Raw genomic sequence first — 19,207 nt, forward strand, 5'->3', positions numbered from 1 at the left:
CTCTGTTCGGGGTAAGAACACGCAATCTGTATGTAGCTCAGGAGTGGACTACACCACGAAGGGGCTCCAGATTGATCGAGGGCCTACGCACCCGAGTAATCTCGCTCGTCTGCATAAGATGACCTTCTGTACCTGAAAGCGTTGTTGTCAGACGAGACCCGAATCATTCTCAAGTTTGCATCACAGATAACAGCCCAGGTTGTAACACTTCACAATCCATACTATACAATACGTTATGGAAGAGTGCATTGTACGCAATTATGCATGGTAACAACACAATATAACTGCATAAGATGACCTTCTGTACCTGAAAGCGTTGTTGTCAGACGAGACCCGAATCATTCTCAAGTTTGCATCACAGATAACTGCCCAGGATGTAACACTTCACAACCCATACTATACAATACGTTATGGAAGAGTGCATTGTACGCAATTATGCATGGTAACAACACAATATAACTACATAAGATGACCTTCTGTACCTGAAAGCGTTGTTGTCAGACGAGACCCGAATCATTCTCAAGTTTGCATCACAGATAACAGCCCAGGTTGTAACACTTCACAATCCATACTATACAATACGTTATGGAAGAGTGCATTGTACGCAATTATGCATGGTAACAACACAATATAACTGCATAAGATGACCTTCTGTACCTGAAAGCGTTGTTGTCAGACGAGACCCGAATCATTCTCAAGTTTGCATCACAGATAACTGCCCAGGATGTAACACTTCACAACCCATACTATACAATACGTTATGGAAGAGTGCATTGTACGCAATTATGCATGGTAACAACACAATATAACTACATAAGATGACCTTCTGTACCTGAAAGCGTTGTTGTCAGACGAGACCCGAATCATTCTCAAGTTTGCATCACAGATAACAGCCCAGGTTGTAACACTTCACAATCCATACTATACAATACGTTATGAAAGAGTGCATTGTACGCAATTATGCATGGTAACAACACAATATAACTACATAAGATGACCTTCTGTACCTGAAAGCGTTGTTGTCAGACGAGACCCGAATCATTCTCAAGTTTGCATCACAGATAACTGACCAGGATGTAACACTTCACAACCCATACTATGCAATACGTTATGGAAGAGTGCATTGTACGCAATCATGCATGGTAACAACACAATATAACTATATAAAGGAAGACTCTGTTCCAACCGTGGCGTTTCTTAGGGACACGAGACTGCTAGGCCAGACACTCTAGAAATGACAACAACCCAAAGTTTGTTTTCCAACGCTTCCTACTTGTATCTGCATAAAATTGCTCGTCCTTAACCGAAAGAAACCCAGTGTGTATCTTGCCTATTGAAGGGATTAAGACTAGACATGCAATAAAATGACACTAAAAGCAATCACAAGTTACCAATCCAATTACACAACTATTTCTATTTTACAAAGATTTGTCAGAGAAGCAAATCTACACCATATGTTGGAGAAAAAGAAAATTAGGAAAATTCACACAAATTAATAAATCAAAGGATTTAAATACAAAGAACTCTGGGAATTACGAAAAAAAAAACTGCTTATGAAAAAGTTATTCTCAGATTGAAATAAATGTAGTACAACTAAATGCTGTAACGACTGATAAAACACATTTTACCAATATGGGTTTGGAAAAATATCTATTTTTGAAACCTACCCATGACGCTCGCGCGCGAGTTTGTATACACACACATAGGTGTGTGGGAGAGATAGAGAAAAGAGAGACACAGAGAGAGAGAGAAACACAGAGAGACACAAAGAGAGAGACACAGAAAGACACACATAGAGACAGAGAGAGAGACATATAGGGAGAGAGACAGAGAGATGGAAAGGCGGAGAGAGAGAGAGAGTTGGAGAGAGAGGTGGAGAGAAAGAGAGGCGGAAAGAGCGGCGAAGAGAGAGAGGCGGAGAGAGAGAGAGAGGCAGAGAGAAAGAGAGAGGCAGAGAGAAAGAGAGGCGGTGAAAGAGACGGATATAGAGACTGAGACAGATAGAGAGGGAGAGACGGATAGAAAAAGAGAGAAAAAGGGAGAGGGGGAGAGACAGAGAGGTAGAGAGAGAGGGAGAGAGGAATAGAGAGAGGGAGAGAGAGAGGGAGAGAGAGAGGAAGAAAGAGAGGAAGAGTGAGAGATTGAGACAGAGAGGGAGACAGGGAGAGAGACGGAGGGAAAGAGGAGGGAGGGGAGAGAGAGAGAGGGGAGAGAGAGAGGGAGGGGAGAGAGAGAGAGAGAGAGAGAGAGAGAGAGACAGAGACAGAGACAGGGAGAGACAGAGACAGGGAGAGACAGAGACAGGGAGAGACAGAGACAGGGAGAGACAGAGACAGGGAGAGACAGAGACAGGGAGAGACAGAGACAGGGAGAGACAGAGACAGGGAGAGACAGAGACAGGGAGAGACAGAGACAGGGAGAGACAGAGACAGGGAGAGAGAGAGACAGGGAGAGAGAGAGACAGGGAGAGAGAGAGACAGGGAGAGAGAGACAGGGAGAGAGAGAGACAGGGAGAGAGAGAGAGAGACAGGGAGAGAGAGAGAGACAGGGAGAGAGAGAGACAGGGAGAGAGAGGGAGAGACAGGGAGAGAGAGGGAGAGACAGGGAGAGAGAGGGAGAGACAGGGAGAGAGAGGGAGAGACAGGGAGAGAGAGGGAGAGACAGGGAGAGAGAGGGAGAGACAGGGAGAGAGAGGGAGAGACAGGGAGAGAGAGGGAGAGACAGGGAGAGAGAGGGAGAGACAGGGAGAGAGAGGGAGAGACAGGGAGAGAGAGGGAGAGACAGGGAGAGAGAGGGAGAGACAGGGAGAGAGAGGGAGAGACAGGGAGAGAGAGGGAGAGACAGGGAGAGAGAGGGAGAGACAGGGAGAGAGAGAGAGAGACAGGGAGAGAGAGAGAGAGAGAGAGAGAGAGAGAGAGAGAGAGAGAGAGAGAAAGGGAAATAGAGAGGTAGGTAGGAAAATAAAGAGGTAGGTAGGGAAATAGAGAGGTAGGTAGGGAAATAGAGAGGTAGGTAGGGAAATAGAGAGGTAGGTAGGGAAATAGAGAGGTAGGTAGGGAAATAGAGAGGTAGGTAGGGAAATAGAGAGGTAGATAGGGAAATAGAGAGGTAGGTAGGAAAAGAGAGAGGTAGGTAGGAAAAGAGAGAGGTAGGTAGGAAAAGAGAGAGGTAGGTAGGGAAATAGAGAGGGAGGTAGGAAAAGAGAGAGGTAGGTAGGGAAATAGAGAGGGAGGTAGGGAAATAGAAAGGTAGGTAGGAAAAGAGAGAGGTAGGTAGGGAAATAGAGAGGTAGGTAGGTTAATAGAGAGGTAGGTAGGAAAAGAGAGAGGTAGGTAGGAAAAGAGAGAGGTAGGTAGGAAAAGAGAGAGGTAGGTAGGAAAAGAGAGAGGTAGGTAGGAAAAGAGAGAGGGAGGTAGGGAAATAGAGAGGGAGGTAGGGAAATAGAGAGGGAGGTAGGAAAAGAGAGAGGGAGGTAGGAAAAGAGAGAGGTAGGTAGGAAAAGAGAGAGGTAGGTAGGAAAAGAGAGAGGTAGGTAGGAAAAGAGAGGTAGGTAGGAAAAGAGAGGTAGGTAGGAAAATAGAGAGGTAGGTAGGAAAATAGAGAGGTAGGTAGGAAAATAGAGAGGTAGGTTGGTTAATAGAGAGGTAGGTAGGAAAATAGAGAGGTAGATAGGTTAATAGAGAGGTAGGTAGGATAATAGAGAGGTAGGTAGCGAAATAGAGAGGTAGAGAGATGAAGAGATATCACTTCTGGGCCCTCCGTATGGAGATACTCGCCTCTCCTCCAGATGATCCTCCGGGAGTTCTTCTGAGGTCATATGGATTGTTTGTCCGTCCGTAGACAGGGTTGTAACTTTCCCACCACAGGCAGAGCTCAGAGACATTTGTACTCCCTAGACATATTCCTCCTTAACATGAAAAGTAAACATAGAATTTAGACATAATATATTACTGTGTTCAGAGGGCATGTTCTGAGAAAAATCCAAATATTTTTTTAATTTTAGGTATTAGAAAATTTTATTATTATTATTTTTTTTTTTTTAGTATTGTTGCCATTTTGATTCTATAGATTGTTTGGGAATATAGTTAAGAAGGATTTGTGTCCTTCATTAAAGAGTAAAAGATCGACTTGCCTCGAGATAACGAGATAACGTCGAGACTGTACAAATTCAAACCAGGCTTAATGACAACCATACGAGTCAATAGCCTTAAAAAAAAAAAAAAAAAAAAAAAACTTGCCTGCTTTTTTTATCAGAGCTACAACTTCGGCATCAGTGGAAGAAATGTGTTTGGCTCTACATATGAGTCCAAAACTGTGGGGAAGACCTGAAAAAAATATTTAGATTTACAAATCCAGGGTAAAGTAATAAGTGTTAACTTTAGTATTTCCAAGATGAATGCGTGAAAACAAATGATTTTTTTTTTTTTTTTTTTTAGGAAAACGTTCCTGGTAACATAAAGAATTGGTTCAAAATATGAAATGGATCTAAAATAGGTTCAAAACCTCACCACAAGTGCATGTTTTTTGTAATATACAGAAAAAACACTACAGTGGTAATGTTTTAATGTATTCTAACAGCGTCCATAGAATATTTAACAATGTATAGATTTTATGTAAGATATTGTATCTCATCACAGAAAAGAAAGATTCTGCTTTGGATGATTGTGTGCCAAAATCAATCAGCTGGTTACCAAAACTGCACAAAAAAATTTTGGCTCATTGATGTTGCTCTACGTCATTATTTTCCTGGTATCTCTATAAACCGTGGTAGTCCATGTCGATATCTATATTAGATTGTATCTTGTATCTTGTATCTCAATTGATATCTTGTATCTTGTATCTTGTATCTTGTATCCCGATTGATATCTTGTATCTTGTATCTTGTATCTCGATTGATATCTTGTATCTTGTATCTTGTATCTTGTATCTTGTATCTTGTATCTTGTATCTTGTATCTTGTATATTGTATCTTGTATCTCGATTGATATAATGTTCAACTGGAGACTCGGTGTTCAGGACTGAATGTAGGAGGTTTTGGCAACTGATGGTTTAGCCAGAACTGTGCAGAGTAGGACGTCTCAGTCGATGTTCCTAGTGTTGCTATCATTGTCTATATTCAATTGGAATCTTTTCAAGTTACTCTTGACCTATACATTACTTCAAGTAAAAATATTTTTGTATTTGCTGTTTGAAAGTGCAAGGCGATGTCAACATACTACGACATTTCTTCTTTATCTTACGTCATACTGTTGCTAAACTGAAAGTATCATCGATATCAATTATCACCATCATTATCATTTGCTTGATTTTCATTTATTATCTATTTGTCACTTTATTATCATTTACTATTTTCCTGTTTGTTTATCATTCAACTATACCTATGTATTTATTTTGTTTGTTATTATTATGTATACTGTTATAATTATTTATTTATTTCATTTATCACTATCATTTTTTCGCATCCGACCTAGTTATGGACCAAAAGGTCTCCTGTCGGCATGCTCCTCCTTTGTAATCCTTTATAAAGAATCAACATAATCTTCAATTAACATTTTCCTTTTGTTTGAAACCATTTCCGCTTGAGCGGAGACGTTGGGAAAGCAATGTTTGTCTGATTTCGGTGTTTGACAGTGTGGACTGGGCGATTTTTTTTTTTTTTTTTTTTTTTTTTTTTTTTTTAAACCTCAAACTCATCGCGCTTAGCAGTTGGGTCATCGGTGGATCAGGCCACTGATAAGACGAGGAAAATGGTTCCGAACTCGTCCTACAATAACAGCTGTGTGATTCTTAACTTCGCAATTACAAAAGAATTGAGAATCCCCCTGCATGTGAGGGAAACACTGAGAAAGAAAATAATCTACAAATACACTGAAAGATATCTCCCCTTTAGTGAAATGAATATAGTTACCTACCATAACATTAGAATTTAAGATTTGCATGCAGAAGATACGACATTTTCGAAACGTGATATCAGTCTATAATTGTGACCAACTAAGAAATGATCGATTTCTCTTAATCTAGCAGAAAACGAAAGCAAATTCATAGAGACGTGTATAAAGATAAAATCATAGAGCTCTTGGTTATTACGTCACCGAGAGAAGATACGCTGTTCGATGCTCGTGATGACGCACCTGAAATAGCGATGGCTTCCTTTGCAGTGAAGGGGACCCCAAGGAACGGCTGCCGAGATTTAAGAATTTCGGGAGTCAGGCTGCCGTCGCGGTAACCCTAGGGAGAGGTAGATGGATCACAAGTTAATGCCCACTCCCCTTTAGGCTACGAATACATTAAATTTCATTACGTCTTTGAAAACATGAATATAAAATCTTTACGACCACAGACATCTGCGACGAAAACGCGCATACACCCACACACTCAAACACACACATGGCTTGTTAAACTTTTCAAACAAGAAGTCTGAGATCTAACCCCGCTCAGAGTTGGAAACCTTCATTAACACTGCAAACTGTTACTGTCCACCTTGAGAAATGAGACAGTATATCATAATCCGAGTTTATTCCTGATTAGGCTCGCTATGAGCTGTCTACAAAGAATTGTGTACAAGAGGAGTGATGGTCTTTTATATACAAGGACCTCTCCCATTGATCGATATCTTTTCTCGTTACCAACATTGTAAAGGCAAGAAAGGTGTGTTAATTAATACAACTAAAAAGGAAATTAGAATAATTATAATAAGAAAAAATTATAAAAGGAATGATTGTAATGGTGATAATGAAATGAGGATGTAATGCGAGACACAACGGCCATCTACAATTTGTCTGATGGTATCGGGTTCCATTCAGAGAAAGGGCAAATGTCGCTGTGGTTTTCGTGTATTTAAGATCTCTTGTTCTTTTGCTGGTGTTGTAATTGGTTATGTATGTATGTATATATATATATATATATATATATATATATATATATATATTTATACATATATATATATACATATATATGAATATATATATATACACATATATACACGTATACATATATATATACATATATATGTATATATATATACATATATATATGTATATATATATATACATATATATGTATATATATATATACATATATATGTATATATATATATATACATATATGTATATATATATATACATATATATATTTATACATATATATATTTATACATATATATATTATATATATACATATATATATTATATATATACATATATATATATATATGTGTATATATATATATATATGTATATATATATATATGTATATATATATATATATATATTTTTTTTTTTTTTTTTTTTTTTTTTTTTTTTTTTTTCGACCAAAGCAGTGACTACCTCCCAGTTTGACAAATATCCCTCGGTATCAATGTGGTTCACTAGAAAGATCATCGAATCAATGCACGTAACTTATTACAAGTCTCTTGTTGGTTTCCTCTAAGGTAATTTCCCTACCTAAATTTTCACCCACCTTTTCCATCTTTTCGTCGACCTTTCGGGCTTCTTGCAAGGCTCGTTGGAAGTCCACCTGCGCCATGGCATTCAGGAGCGGATTGACGTCACTGATTCTCGAAATATAAGCGCGAACGACCTCCATACTTGTTCTCTGCAATGGCCAGGGAACACATTAACCCGATCAAAAGAAGAGCGCCTTTTTGATAGGTTTCACTCTGGATAAATTCAAGAAATAGGAATCAGACGGGAATGGTGAAACAAAGTCTTCCTACCCTACGATGTACTAATTCTAACATTTATTTCAGGATAAACCTCTGTACCAATGGGGTTATCACGATTAGTGAAGGATCATAATGCTTGCATGTAAGAAAAAATTAAAAATATCCTCGCAATGGTAATCACAATATAAGTAACAGACAGCCAAAGATGTTTTAATGGTAATCATAGTTCCACCTGCAGGTGGCCATAGACAAAGGCCCATGCTCAAGTAACACACCAAACTAACAAATAATGTCTGTGATTACTGGATAGTGTGGTACCCACAGACCCATAAGAAAGGAGCACATCTGTCCAGATTGGCTTTACATTATAATATATCATCTACGATACCGACCCCCACACACACCTTTCTGCTGCGAATATCTTCTGCAAGCTGCGTGGCTGAGAGCAACAAAACTGGATTGAAGACCGGCGGCAGTAAGAGTCTCGACCAAAATTCCGAAGACCATTCCAGATTAGCTATACATTATGATATATCAACTACGACACCGACCCACACACACACACCTTTCTGCTGCGTATATCTTCTGCAAGCTGCGTGGCTGAGAGTAACAGAACTGGGTTGAAGACCGGCGGCAGTAAGGGCCTGCTCTTCCAACCGACCAGAATCCCGAAGACCATTTTGACAGCGAGGTCCCACCACCATCTCACATGACGTAACACTGGCTTAGCCACATACAGCATAACAGAAGCTGTCCATCCGACCATGCCCATGGTTTTGTGCGTTTTATAAGAGTTTCTGAGCAAACAAAAAGATTAAATTTGAAATATGGGTCTACATGTTTTGTTGTAAGTTTGTTACTGTTCTCGTCCATTACCGGAATCAATAACATTTACACGAAAAAATAAATGAAATTTTCTATATATGGAAGTGTTTCTCAATGGAGTATATTTACTGGTTATTTACCGTGGATATACTAAAAACAGCTGAGAGAGAAGAAAAATAGATGATCTATAATTATCTGATATATCGAAGAAACATAAAAGTTGGGCATAGGCTAGTAAGAGTTGACAGTTGTTGAAAACTTCCTTCTCCTTCAACTAGTCACCGACATAAAAATAAAACCAAACTAATATAGTTCAAACAACAATAGAATAATTATTACACATATATCAATAAGAGGGTCCATACCCCGAATTTTACCCTTCGCTACTTTTTGGTACGCATAAATACTATATACAGTCATATCAAGCAGAGCCTCTCGTTAGTCCAGTATATTTGCTCCCACTAGGACTCGTTTCTCAGGAATAAAGTTCAAGAATGTCATGGCACATCACCTATAGCTCACCGAAGAGCTTAACAGAAGCAAGGACATTTAGTTTTGTATCCCTAAGCTCCTATTAAGGCAACATATATATGTATGTATATATATATATATATATATATATATATATATGTATGTATATATATATATGTATGTATATATATATATGTATGTATATATATATATGTATGTATATATATATATATATTTATATATATATATATATATATATATATATATATATATATACAAGTTTCACACTATTCTGAGAAGTTATCAACATTTCGATCAGTCCGGAATTAATTCAGGAAGTGTCCTGATATTTCACAAAAAAAAAAATCGTAAATCTGGAACTCGGTTCAACACACACTTTCTTGGCACGTACTTATTTACAATGAATACTGAATGACAGAGAACGTAGTCAACAGAGGAAAGATAACACTATCTCTACTATCAGTGATACCAGCCTGAGCAAATGCGGTGAAATATAAACATGGTTAGTTAGAAAGACTTTCGCTTTTTGAATTTATGTCATAAGAAAACCCGTGCGTACGGACACACACAAGGAAATAAATTAATTCGATGGATAATATATTGCTAAATGCCAGTAAGTTTTCAATAACTTATCTCTCCTCAAAGAAAACTGCTGATCACTTTCATCCTCTATTTTTCCTTTTCTCAGCTAATCTCTTTCAGAAATTAATTCGATAGAAAATATATTGCTAAATGCCAGTAAGTTTTCAATACCTTATCTCTCCTCAAAGAAAACTGCTGATCACTTTCATCTTCTATTTTTCCTTTTCTCAGCTATTCTCTTTAAGAAATTAATTCGATAGAAAATATAATGCGAAATGCCAGTAAGTTTTCAATAACTTATATCTACTCAAAGAAAACTGCTGATCACTTTCATCTTCTATTTTTCCTTTTCTCAGCTATTCTCTCTAAGAAATTAATTCGATAGAAAATATATTGCTAAATGCCAGTAAGTTTTCAATACCTTATCTCTCCTCAAAGAAAACTACTGATCATTTTCATCCTCTATTTTTCCTTTTCTCGGCTATTTTCTTTAGATATCTCCTTTACCACTTCTGTGATTCCACCTCTTCCACATGAGGTCCACAAAAATAGATGCGTTGGTTATCGACGACAAAATACAAACGGATCAGTCACTCTCTTAAAAGATCGACTTACGCGACACAAGTAAACGTTCCATGAGACTAAGAGAACTCCTGGGATGAACGAAAAGAAAATGAATAAAAGTGAAATGAATATGGAAAAAAATGAGAGAGGTAAGGAAAGGAAGTAATGAGAATAAGGTGAAAAAAGTAATGAAATTATTGGTGATATAACTGTGAAAATATATAGGGGAATTATCCATTCCATCACTGTATCACTCATTTAGCTTCCTGTTCCAGCTATTGCGAGACAATCCTTGATTGACGAGTTAAACACCATATGAGGACGGAGCCTTTATTTGTACGACGTTTCGCTTATTACAGCTTTTTCAAGTAATAAGCGAAACGTCGTACAAATAAAGGCTCCGTCCTCATATGGTGTTTAACTCGTCAGTCTTGTCGGCACCTGCCACTTTCATGAAAACAATCCTTGATAGTTGAGTGAAAATCCTATGTAAGATATGTAACTCTGCTGACGACGTTACTATAATATTCTGCGTATCTATATATCCTACATCGACCTACCTATTGATTTGTCTATCTATCTAGTTATATATCTATCTATATTTCTATATCTACGTATATATCAGTGGAAACCATGCCGACATGGAACCTTTCTGTGTAATAAGCCCGGATGTAGAAAAATAAATTGTACAGAGAAGTAAACGGACATCAAATTATCCAATAAAATAACCAAACAAAAAGAAGTATATGACAAACATTACAACATATTGTTTTGGTGTTTATTCAATTGAATTTCAAAACTTTGAATTGTGAATTACATTCCATCGTCTGGTTGGGAGTTCACTGCGTTCGTGGACTTCGCAGTTGGAACGTAATCTCTAACTACATCAAACGATAGACAAGCCTATTCAGCCGAATAAACGTAAGACCAACATACACAAAGATACACTAAATAACCGAGGCTAGTCACAGGCCGCTTAGCAAACAGAGATATCTTTGGCTTTATTTTTCATGTGAATAATATTGGGAAAAGATTGAGATAGAAATTTTCACAACATTTATGTAAAAATTATCACTCAGTATTTGTAAACCCAACGCAAACCTGCCCAAAAACTAAACTAATCTAACCAAACCTAGTATAATTTAAACTAAACGTAACCTAACCTGACCTAAGCTAACCCAGCCCAACTAACCTAGCATTGCTTATTTCATCCTTGCCTAACCAAATCAGATTCCACCTATAACAAATAAAACAATTTCCCTGCCTAGTCCTCCCTACTTTTTTCCATTTAGCTTCCCAGATTAAAGGGGTAAGGAGAGGGGTGAGGCAGAGAATGTTTAGTAGAGGTGAGTGACAAAGGAATGTGTGAGTCCCTTGTGTAATCATTGCTTACGAGGGAACAGTAGCACTGCCACAATCAGCAATTATCACCTCACATGTGCTTTCAGTCCCGGCCTGAAATCCCCGTGTCAGGTATTAACTTAAATCTTTTATACAGTCATCATTTCAGTAACTTTAATAACACTCCTACATACCAGAATCACGCAGTATTCTTTCATGGTAAGAGAATGATATCCGCTTAAGAAAAGAATTCAGGTTAATTTTAATTATGACCATTACTTCCTTCAGCTGCCTACCTTGGATCTATCTATTACCGCCCGTATGACACCACATCTTCGGCCCAATATTGTCAACAGAAATAGGAGCGTTGCTTATGGAGGATGAAATACAATTGAGCCTCTAGGTCCAGTACCTTCGTATTGGATATTTAGCATCAACCTGATATGGCTAGAATTATTGAAAATACGTAAAATTTTGCTAATGAAAGTTCTTTCTCTGTCAAAGATTCCCTTCACCTTTTGAGTACCTTCATCTACAAAGGATTACAAAGGATTACAAAGGCGGAGCATGCCGACAGGAGACCTTTTGATCCATATCTAGGTCGGATGCAAAAAAAAAAAAAAAAAAAAAAAAATCATATTAATAATAAATAAAAACTATAATAATGTAAATAACACTTGCATGTCTGCCGCCATTATTAATCAAGTGAGGGGAAATTTTTGTCCCAAAGATCAACAGCTGATGAGAAGAGAAGGGTGAAGGAGTGGGACTTGTTGCGAAGAAGATAAGTTTTGTGGGGTAATGAGTTAGATATAAAACAGATAAGGAAGATAGGGAAGATTGGGGATAGCATGCCATATTCAGGGTATCTGGGAAAGATAGCTGGGGTCAAGGATACACTAGTACTTTCCCAGAGGTGAAAATTGGGACAGAATTAAATTGCCAGACCCGGGAGCTAAAACCTATCATAAGTTTTAGAAGAACAAGTGGAGACTGAAAATATGAAATAATGAGAGGGACGATCAAAGAGAAGAGAGGAGGAGAAAGAAAAAAAGAGAGCAGGTTTATGATAGCTCTACTCAAAGCGCGTCAGCCACGTGTCTCGCCTCCAGGATGGTGGCCTTGATCACGAGGTCATCTACGAGAAAGAGTCATGACCCAGAGAAGACGAGGCCGACGAGGGACGGAAAGTGGGTTTGGAATCGTAGTTTCCTTAGGAGATTGTCAGCCATCCCCGCGGGAAAGAAGAGGAATGTTCGTGTGCGCAGTTACGGCTTTTGCCCCATTGAATGAGTACGTGAGGACCACAATGGAAATAAGCGTACATGCTTTTTGTGTTATCCTCGGCAATTTGCAATTATTATTATTTCGAACTATGTGTTCTTGTCATTATATGCACTTCATGTATATTGATTCTTTGCCAAATAAAGTCTATCTATCTATATATCTACGAAGTTAAAGAGAACTGATGGTAAGAGTGTATTACGTCGTCGATTACAATCGCCGCTTCTAATCTTGTGATCAATTAACCCAACTAAGAGGTGAAGTAATGTAAGCGATGAAGGAGAGACGATAGCAGAAAGAGGGAATAACAAAAATCAGAAATGACCAGCAGGTAACAGAATTCGAACGGTCAAGGTGACAGCATTTCAAACCCTGATACCAGCGAGTTGGACCAAGGGTATGGTTAGGCGATAAGAGAGAGACGGTAGCAGAAAGAAGGAATAGTAAAAATTAAAAATGACCAGCAAGTAACAGGATTCGAACGGTCAAGGTGACAGTAGTTCGAATCCTGATGCCAGCGAGTTGGACCAAGGGTATGGTTCATTAAATCCCACGTTACATTGTCCTCTGTAAGGGGATCTATATTGTCCTGTAGGACGGGTTTCGCGACGTAAAAGTGAATCATCAAAAATCACCAACATTCGTGGATGAAGAGTCTTTCATCACTAAAGTAAAATGCTGCAAGACTGGTTCTTTATTTAATTACTGGATAAAGCTTCTGTATACCGTTGGTGTATGATCTTAGAAGATAAGACAAAACGCATATGGCAGCATATAGATTAGAGGAGTTCAAACAAGTATTTAAAAACAAATGTAAAAGATATCAACAGTCCGAAAACATCATCACTAACAGAAAATAACCATTTCGTTCGGGAATTCTCTAACTTCTGTAATCGTGACGTGGTGATGAAAAGAGATTTCAAGTTTACAGACATTGACTAGATAAAGATGAAGCATTACTGACTAGATGATAAGATCGAGTGAAAACCTGTGGCATAGATGTAAGAAACACTGCAAAATATTCCGTTTGCATATTTCATACTTACGTTTTCTTTAACCTTCTGAAACTTTTTTATAATTTTAAAGGTTTCATTCTAGTTAACGCAAGACTATTTTGTACAAATTAAGACCTTCTGCTCTTTAAAAGTCAGGCAATCATGTTCAGCTCAGAAAATGTTTCACTATGCCTTCTTTGGTTCAGTAAAAACGTCATTTTAATCAATCTAGCCGAAAATTACTTCACAAAGAAAAGGCCTAGATTAAAAATAGGCAATTTTATATAGAAAAAAAAGTAATCGGTCTGAATACCCAAATGATTACCAAAAATATTTATAACCCATTGAGCTTTGAAACAAGTAACACAGGACAACAAATCTTTGATTTTGTCATTTTTGAGCTCATGGCTTTAATTCTGTCGTTAGAATTTCTCCTTAAGACCACATATTTTAGGAGGTCCACAGTTGTCTTCAAAATTAGTTCCATACATTTGTAGAATTCTATGTTATCGTTACTAGTGGACTTCAGGACCAAGAATCTTGGATAGTCCAAGTCATGGTCCATTTAGTCTCAGTATGGGTCAAGTTGTCGGGCTGGGTAGGCTTGGGAATACAATGTCGGTTAGTGGGGTTCAGGTTGCAGGTATTGACTGAAACGCTAGTGTTTATTGATAACGTTGTCGACGGCGATCACTTCACCCTGAGGGTATGGTGTGCAACTGCTTCGGTATTACCATTATAGGTTGCTCTCGTGTTGGGGTGGTGTGATCTTTGCTCCGTTTACAAAAGTTTCGGTTATCATTAATATCATTCGTGTCATATTTTGGCTACCTTGCTAGAGGCGGCTCCCCGGCCAGGCTGGAGTAAGGGGACTATGTTAAAGGTATCTTTTCCAGCTGCTTTTCCATGTGGGATGACCAAGGTGGACCCTAAAAACGGCTGCTCAATCGTACAGGGTGCTGCTGAACTGTTATGACCCTTTCCCCTCTATAGGGCGACTACTAGATCTGCGCTGTTACCCATGTGGATTGTGACTAAGGTGGATGTGAGGAGCTTATGCCAGGAGGCTCGTAGATATGGCCAAAGACGTCACTTTTGCACTGTTATGTGCTTGGATTGTTAGGACAGGTAACAGTCACAGTTAGGAATCGGAGAGAATTGTGGGATTCGAACCCACAACTAAGCGAATGGGAGACCAGCACGCTTCCCATTACGCCACCAGCGTACTTGTGTCTAAGGGTTTCTAGAGATTACTTCCTGTCCCAATCATCACGCACCATCGACGAAGGACTTTTGTTGTTTTTTTGGAAAAACTAAGTTATTGTGACTTAGTGGGAGGAAAGTTTGATAATTAATCACTGAATATAGTGTCAGTCTCAGTTATTGTCTCACTCTCGGTATCAACTCCCGGGTGGAAATCGAACCCAAGGACACGTAGAGGTGGTGGTGCAGTAGTTGGTTTTTCTTCAACATGCCTCGGAATACCGCTCCGATATTTTTCTTCTCCCTTTTGAGGGAAGAGACGAGGCGATGAGGGATGCAAGATCTCAAAACAAGATTCAAATCAGTGAGGGAAAACCTCATTCCTTAGACACTTTCGGATATTGTTTCATAGATATTTCATCACCAAGACTGTTCGCTTTCACGGACTCAACTCCGAGTGAATGTGACATTTCATTCATTAAGCAGGACGCCAAGTAGTCCTATGAGCAGTTTTACGATTTGTGAGATTTTTTTTTTTTTTCACTTTCCGAATCTATTTAAGAGGACTGTAAACGGATGCTAGTACAAAGTCACCTTCAAGGAAACCACTAAACCCCTAATCGGCTTTAGAGATGACAATTTCTGTATTATTTTATTCAATAGACACTAATTCATTTTCAACTATGCATGTTTCTATTCCCATCATATGATCCACAGATTTACTGATATCTGAATGCAGACAAACCATAGTTTGGTCACTTATTTGTTGTTGCATGAGATCCATCTCAAAAATATTCTCTACGATAACGGAAAGCGACCGAAGGTCATAGCCGCCTTTATCGAAGTCAAGTACACGAACACAACATTTATCACTAGGAGTAATAACAACAACAGCAGCACGAAGAGTTTACCATCTTCCACACTCCGGGGCCACTCATCCGAATGAAATCGTCTGACTTTGACTAGAATAAAATCCAAAATGGAAAGTTAGCCCTCTAGATAACGAGAATAACGAGAAGATATCCTTCTTCAGTTTAAAACTGCCGCGTAGTATTCGTGATCAATATGTACGACGCCATCACTGAACAAGTTAATATAAATATTTTTTCAACCCTTTGGATGGCGAGTTCCCCCATCACAAAAGAAAAGTCCAAATATGTATACAAAATTCACTACTATTGTTGTTGACCTGCACCCAACCCCTCATAGCTCTCAGAAAGAAACATTGCATGGCTGTGTGTGTTGTTGTTATAGAGTTGTGTATATGACACGGGTTAATAGGAGAAGGAAGATACCAATCACAGGTTGTCTGCTTTCTTTACTTGAAAAGGGGTGGAAATATAGCAGATAATGTGTGTGATGGAGATATCCTAAAACTGATCCTGAGACCGAATGCCAATCCTTCGAGGCTGCACCTCCGCGTGGAGGTGAGGGTGGTGATGGGTTTAAGAGACAAATAGCGGGTGATGATACTTTCTGTCGGTCTGTCTCATAAGACCATTGTTTGCTGTCATCCATCGTTGGTTACTTAAAAATGAATTAATTGGAACAATTATAGACCCTTCAGTCCATAGAATACAATTTTGGCATATTACAACCGACATTTATTACCAAAAACATAATTTTCAAAATACTGTATATCAATAAGATGAAGACGTATGAGATGTTAATTACCAAAATCGTGGTTAGAAGCGCTGGAGAAGACTTGGCTTAAGCTGCAACTTGAGATAATGTCACTCTTAACCCACTTAATCAAACTAAGTTAAATTCTTTAGGTGAGAGGGTTTCTCTTTACTTAATAAAAACACTTTGCAGTATCTTTGATAACAATATGACCCAGCACTTGTGCGCAGGTCACTGACAACATCTGATAAACACTATACGAACAAGATGTATTCTGTCACAAACCTTCCTTGGACAACGACACAATAATAACCTCCCCACAACTATTTCAAGATTCAACTGTGTGAGGATGATTCATTAATGCTTCTCAGTCATATCTGTTAGAATTCATTTTCTGTAGTTCAAGGTCAGCCGAGAGACTTTAAGAAAAAGGAGAATGGACAGGGGTGACGTTAATAGTATATCTCTTATATAAGACTAGCAAGCATCCTTTGTTAAAAATATACATACATACATATACCAAAGGATTTTTTCCCCTCACACGGTGGGTAGCCAAAAAGAAAAAGGCATAGAAACCACTCCCACCCATTCCATCCCCTACGTATTCCACTCCCCTCCACCTTCCTCCCTCCCTCTTATACTGGCACCTCCTGGATGACGGATCATTCCTGCATCCTGTCCACTGCCCTGGGTCAGAAGCAGCGTTAAAAATCTAACCTAGATAGAAATAAAAATTAATCTAGTTAACATCAAACCTAAACATATCAAAGGCGCTAGATGTAATGCACAAGTTATGTGCAGTGTGCCAAACTAAAACAAAAGTTATAGAATGCATAGGCATTCTACATATAAAATGTCTAGCATTTTTGTCAAAGTACGAAATATGTTTACTTCATTTTGATCTTGTATACTTCACCTGGGCAACTTGTACATTACTTACATATTCTATTCAACACATGTATGGACTTGAGCAAAGTTTAATAGACAATAATATGAAGATGGAAGAACCCCTCACAGAATTAATGGTTGGGAGAAGTAGTTCGAACCTAAAGAGAAATTTTTAGAATGGGAAGAATGGCTCTATGGGACTTTCCACGGAGAATCTGTGTGGATTGGCGATGGTTTTTTAAATCGACGCGCCTTCCTCCATATGTTCCCTATTGATGATGATGATGGGTTGGACACTTTATGAACAAGTTGAAATATGTGAAACATGAATTAATTGAAAAGACAAAGTGGCAAATATATATATATATCAAGGACCGTAACCGCCCATTTCTATGGATACATCCTTGATTGGTGTCATTACAGACCACGACCCCCATTCCCTAGTGGAACTTCCCTTGAACAGTCATTATGAACCACAGAACCCTCCGAAACCAATCCCGTGCCTCCCATGTGACCCTCTTTAAACGTGATTACTATGTGTTTCTAAAAGACAGTGGCTCCATGATGATATTATTAGTCTAACAGTTAACAGTCACTCTTTGGCCAGACTTTTCTCATTCATTGGGTTGTGGGCACTTGCCAGGCTGATAAGCACACAAGGTACTGTATATACCAAGCTTTGCATGTTTATATAAACAGTTGACCCACAGCGGGTTTTTTTTATTATTATTAAACCGGCGCTATCCGCAGGAAATTATTAAGAAATGCATAATTTGTGACAAGTACAGAGAAACTGCTGGGTCGGAAAGGATGATAAACCTATAATAAGATAAAATAACGCCAGAAAATTTTGCATCACAAGAGGAGAGATAAAGTTTTATCTTTGCCTGCTTGGTAACCAGAGCTATTCACATAGAAAACTAGATTTTTTCTTGGAAATTGACTCATTTATCAACAAGAAGAGTTTTCAAAAACATTAGGTGTACAGGCTGAACGAGAACTTAAATACGAAGCATCCCAGTCACATTACAGTTTATCGGAGTAAATAAGATATTACTTATCCAGAATATTAAATGATAATTCAATCTTCCTCAACTATCTCGCATAGGAGGAGCTTAGGAAAGGCAAACTAGAACAGTTGGGAAGATTGTGAAGCAAGTTTTATATGATGAAACATTAGCTACAAAAGTTTGTGAGGCAGTGTCTATGGTCAATGATCAGCCTCTTACGTCTATGTTGGACGATTCAAGTGATTTTTAACCTATATCAGTGGTTCTCAAACTATGGGTCGTGACCCAAAGTTGGGTCACGAGATCGGTCGCAGGGACACGGAAAATCCTCACGTTTTCAGAGTATTTCAAATACTTGACTAATTAAAAATTTCTTTTAACCGCACATTACTTATGTAATGTCTGTTCATGGATTCTGTTAATTTAGTTTTGTCGAAGAAAAGCTGTACACATTATTTCTCCCCCAAAGTAAAGGGTATATATATCACTGTCCATTTTGTTTCTTTTTATTTTATTCTGGGTCGCGAAGGAATGAAATGTTCCAAATAGGGTTGCTCACGAAAAAGTTTGAGAACCACTGACCTATATTATCTATGAGTTTAATCCTACTTAATTAGACCAGGTAATAACTGTAAAATGGCTCAAACGAGTAAGATGGATACTGGAAAAGGTATGTCAAAGAATGGCTACTTCGGTTCAACGTAAGAAATAAATGTCGTGAAAAAAATAAGACTTGA

The 19,207-nt window shown here is 38.3% G+C and overlaps 1 protein-coding gene across 2 annotated transcripts in view; it reads right to left on the reverse strand.

Moving 5' to 3' along the window:
• The window catches only part of LOC143035732 (fatty-acid amide hydrolase 2-like), a 27,561-nt gene extending 10,646 nt beyond the window's left edge, over positions 1–16,915 (reverse strand). Inside the window, exons 1-7 of one of the 2 annotated variants that reach the window (XM_076202640.1) lie at positions 16,858–16,909; positions 16,624–16,670; positions 8,229–8,460; positions 7,459–7,593; positions 6,132–6,228; positions 4,239–4,325; positions 3,777–3,907 (exon numbers count right to left, since the gene is read on the reverse strand). In XM_076202640.1, coding sequence (XP_076058755.1) covers positions 3,777–3,907; positions 4,239–4,325; positions 6,132–6,228; positions 7,459–7,593; positions 8,229–8,435 — 657 coding nt within the window. In that variant the 5' untranslated portion in view covers positions 8,436–8,460; positions 16,624–16,670; positions 16,858–16,909. Of the gene's footprint in view, positions 1–3,776; positions 3,908–4,238; positions 4,326–6,131; positions 6,229–7,458; positions 7,594–8,228; positions 8,461–16,623; positions 16,671–16,857 lie in introns of both variants that reach the window. The other variant, XM_076202639.1, reaches the window with a different exon arrangement.
• Between the last annotated feature and the right edge of the window lie 2,292 nt (positions 16,916–19,207).

Source organism: Oratosquilla oratoria, chromosome 19 (genome assembly GCF_046742065.1).
Source record: "Oratosquilla oratoria isolate Oo_2021 chromosome 19, ASM4674206v1, whole genome shotgun sequence".
In the NCBI taxonomy this organism is placed as follows: domain Eukaryota; kingdom Metazoa; phylum Arthropoda; class Malacostraca; order Stomatopoda; family Squillidae; genus Oratosquilla; species Oratosquilla oratoria.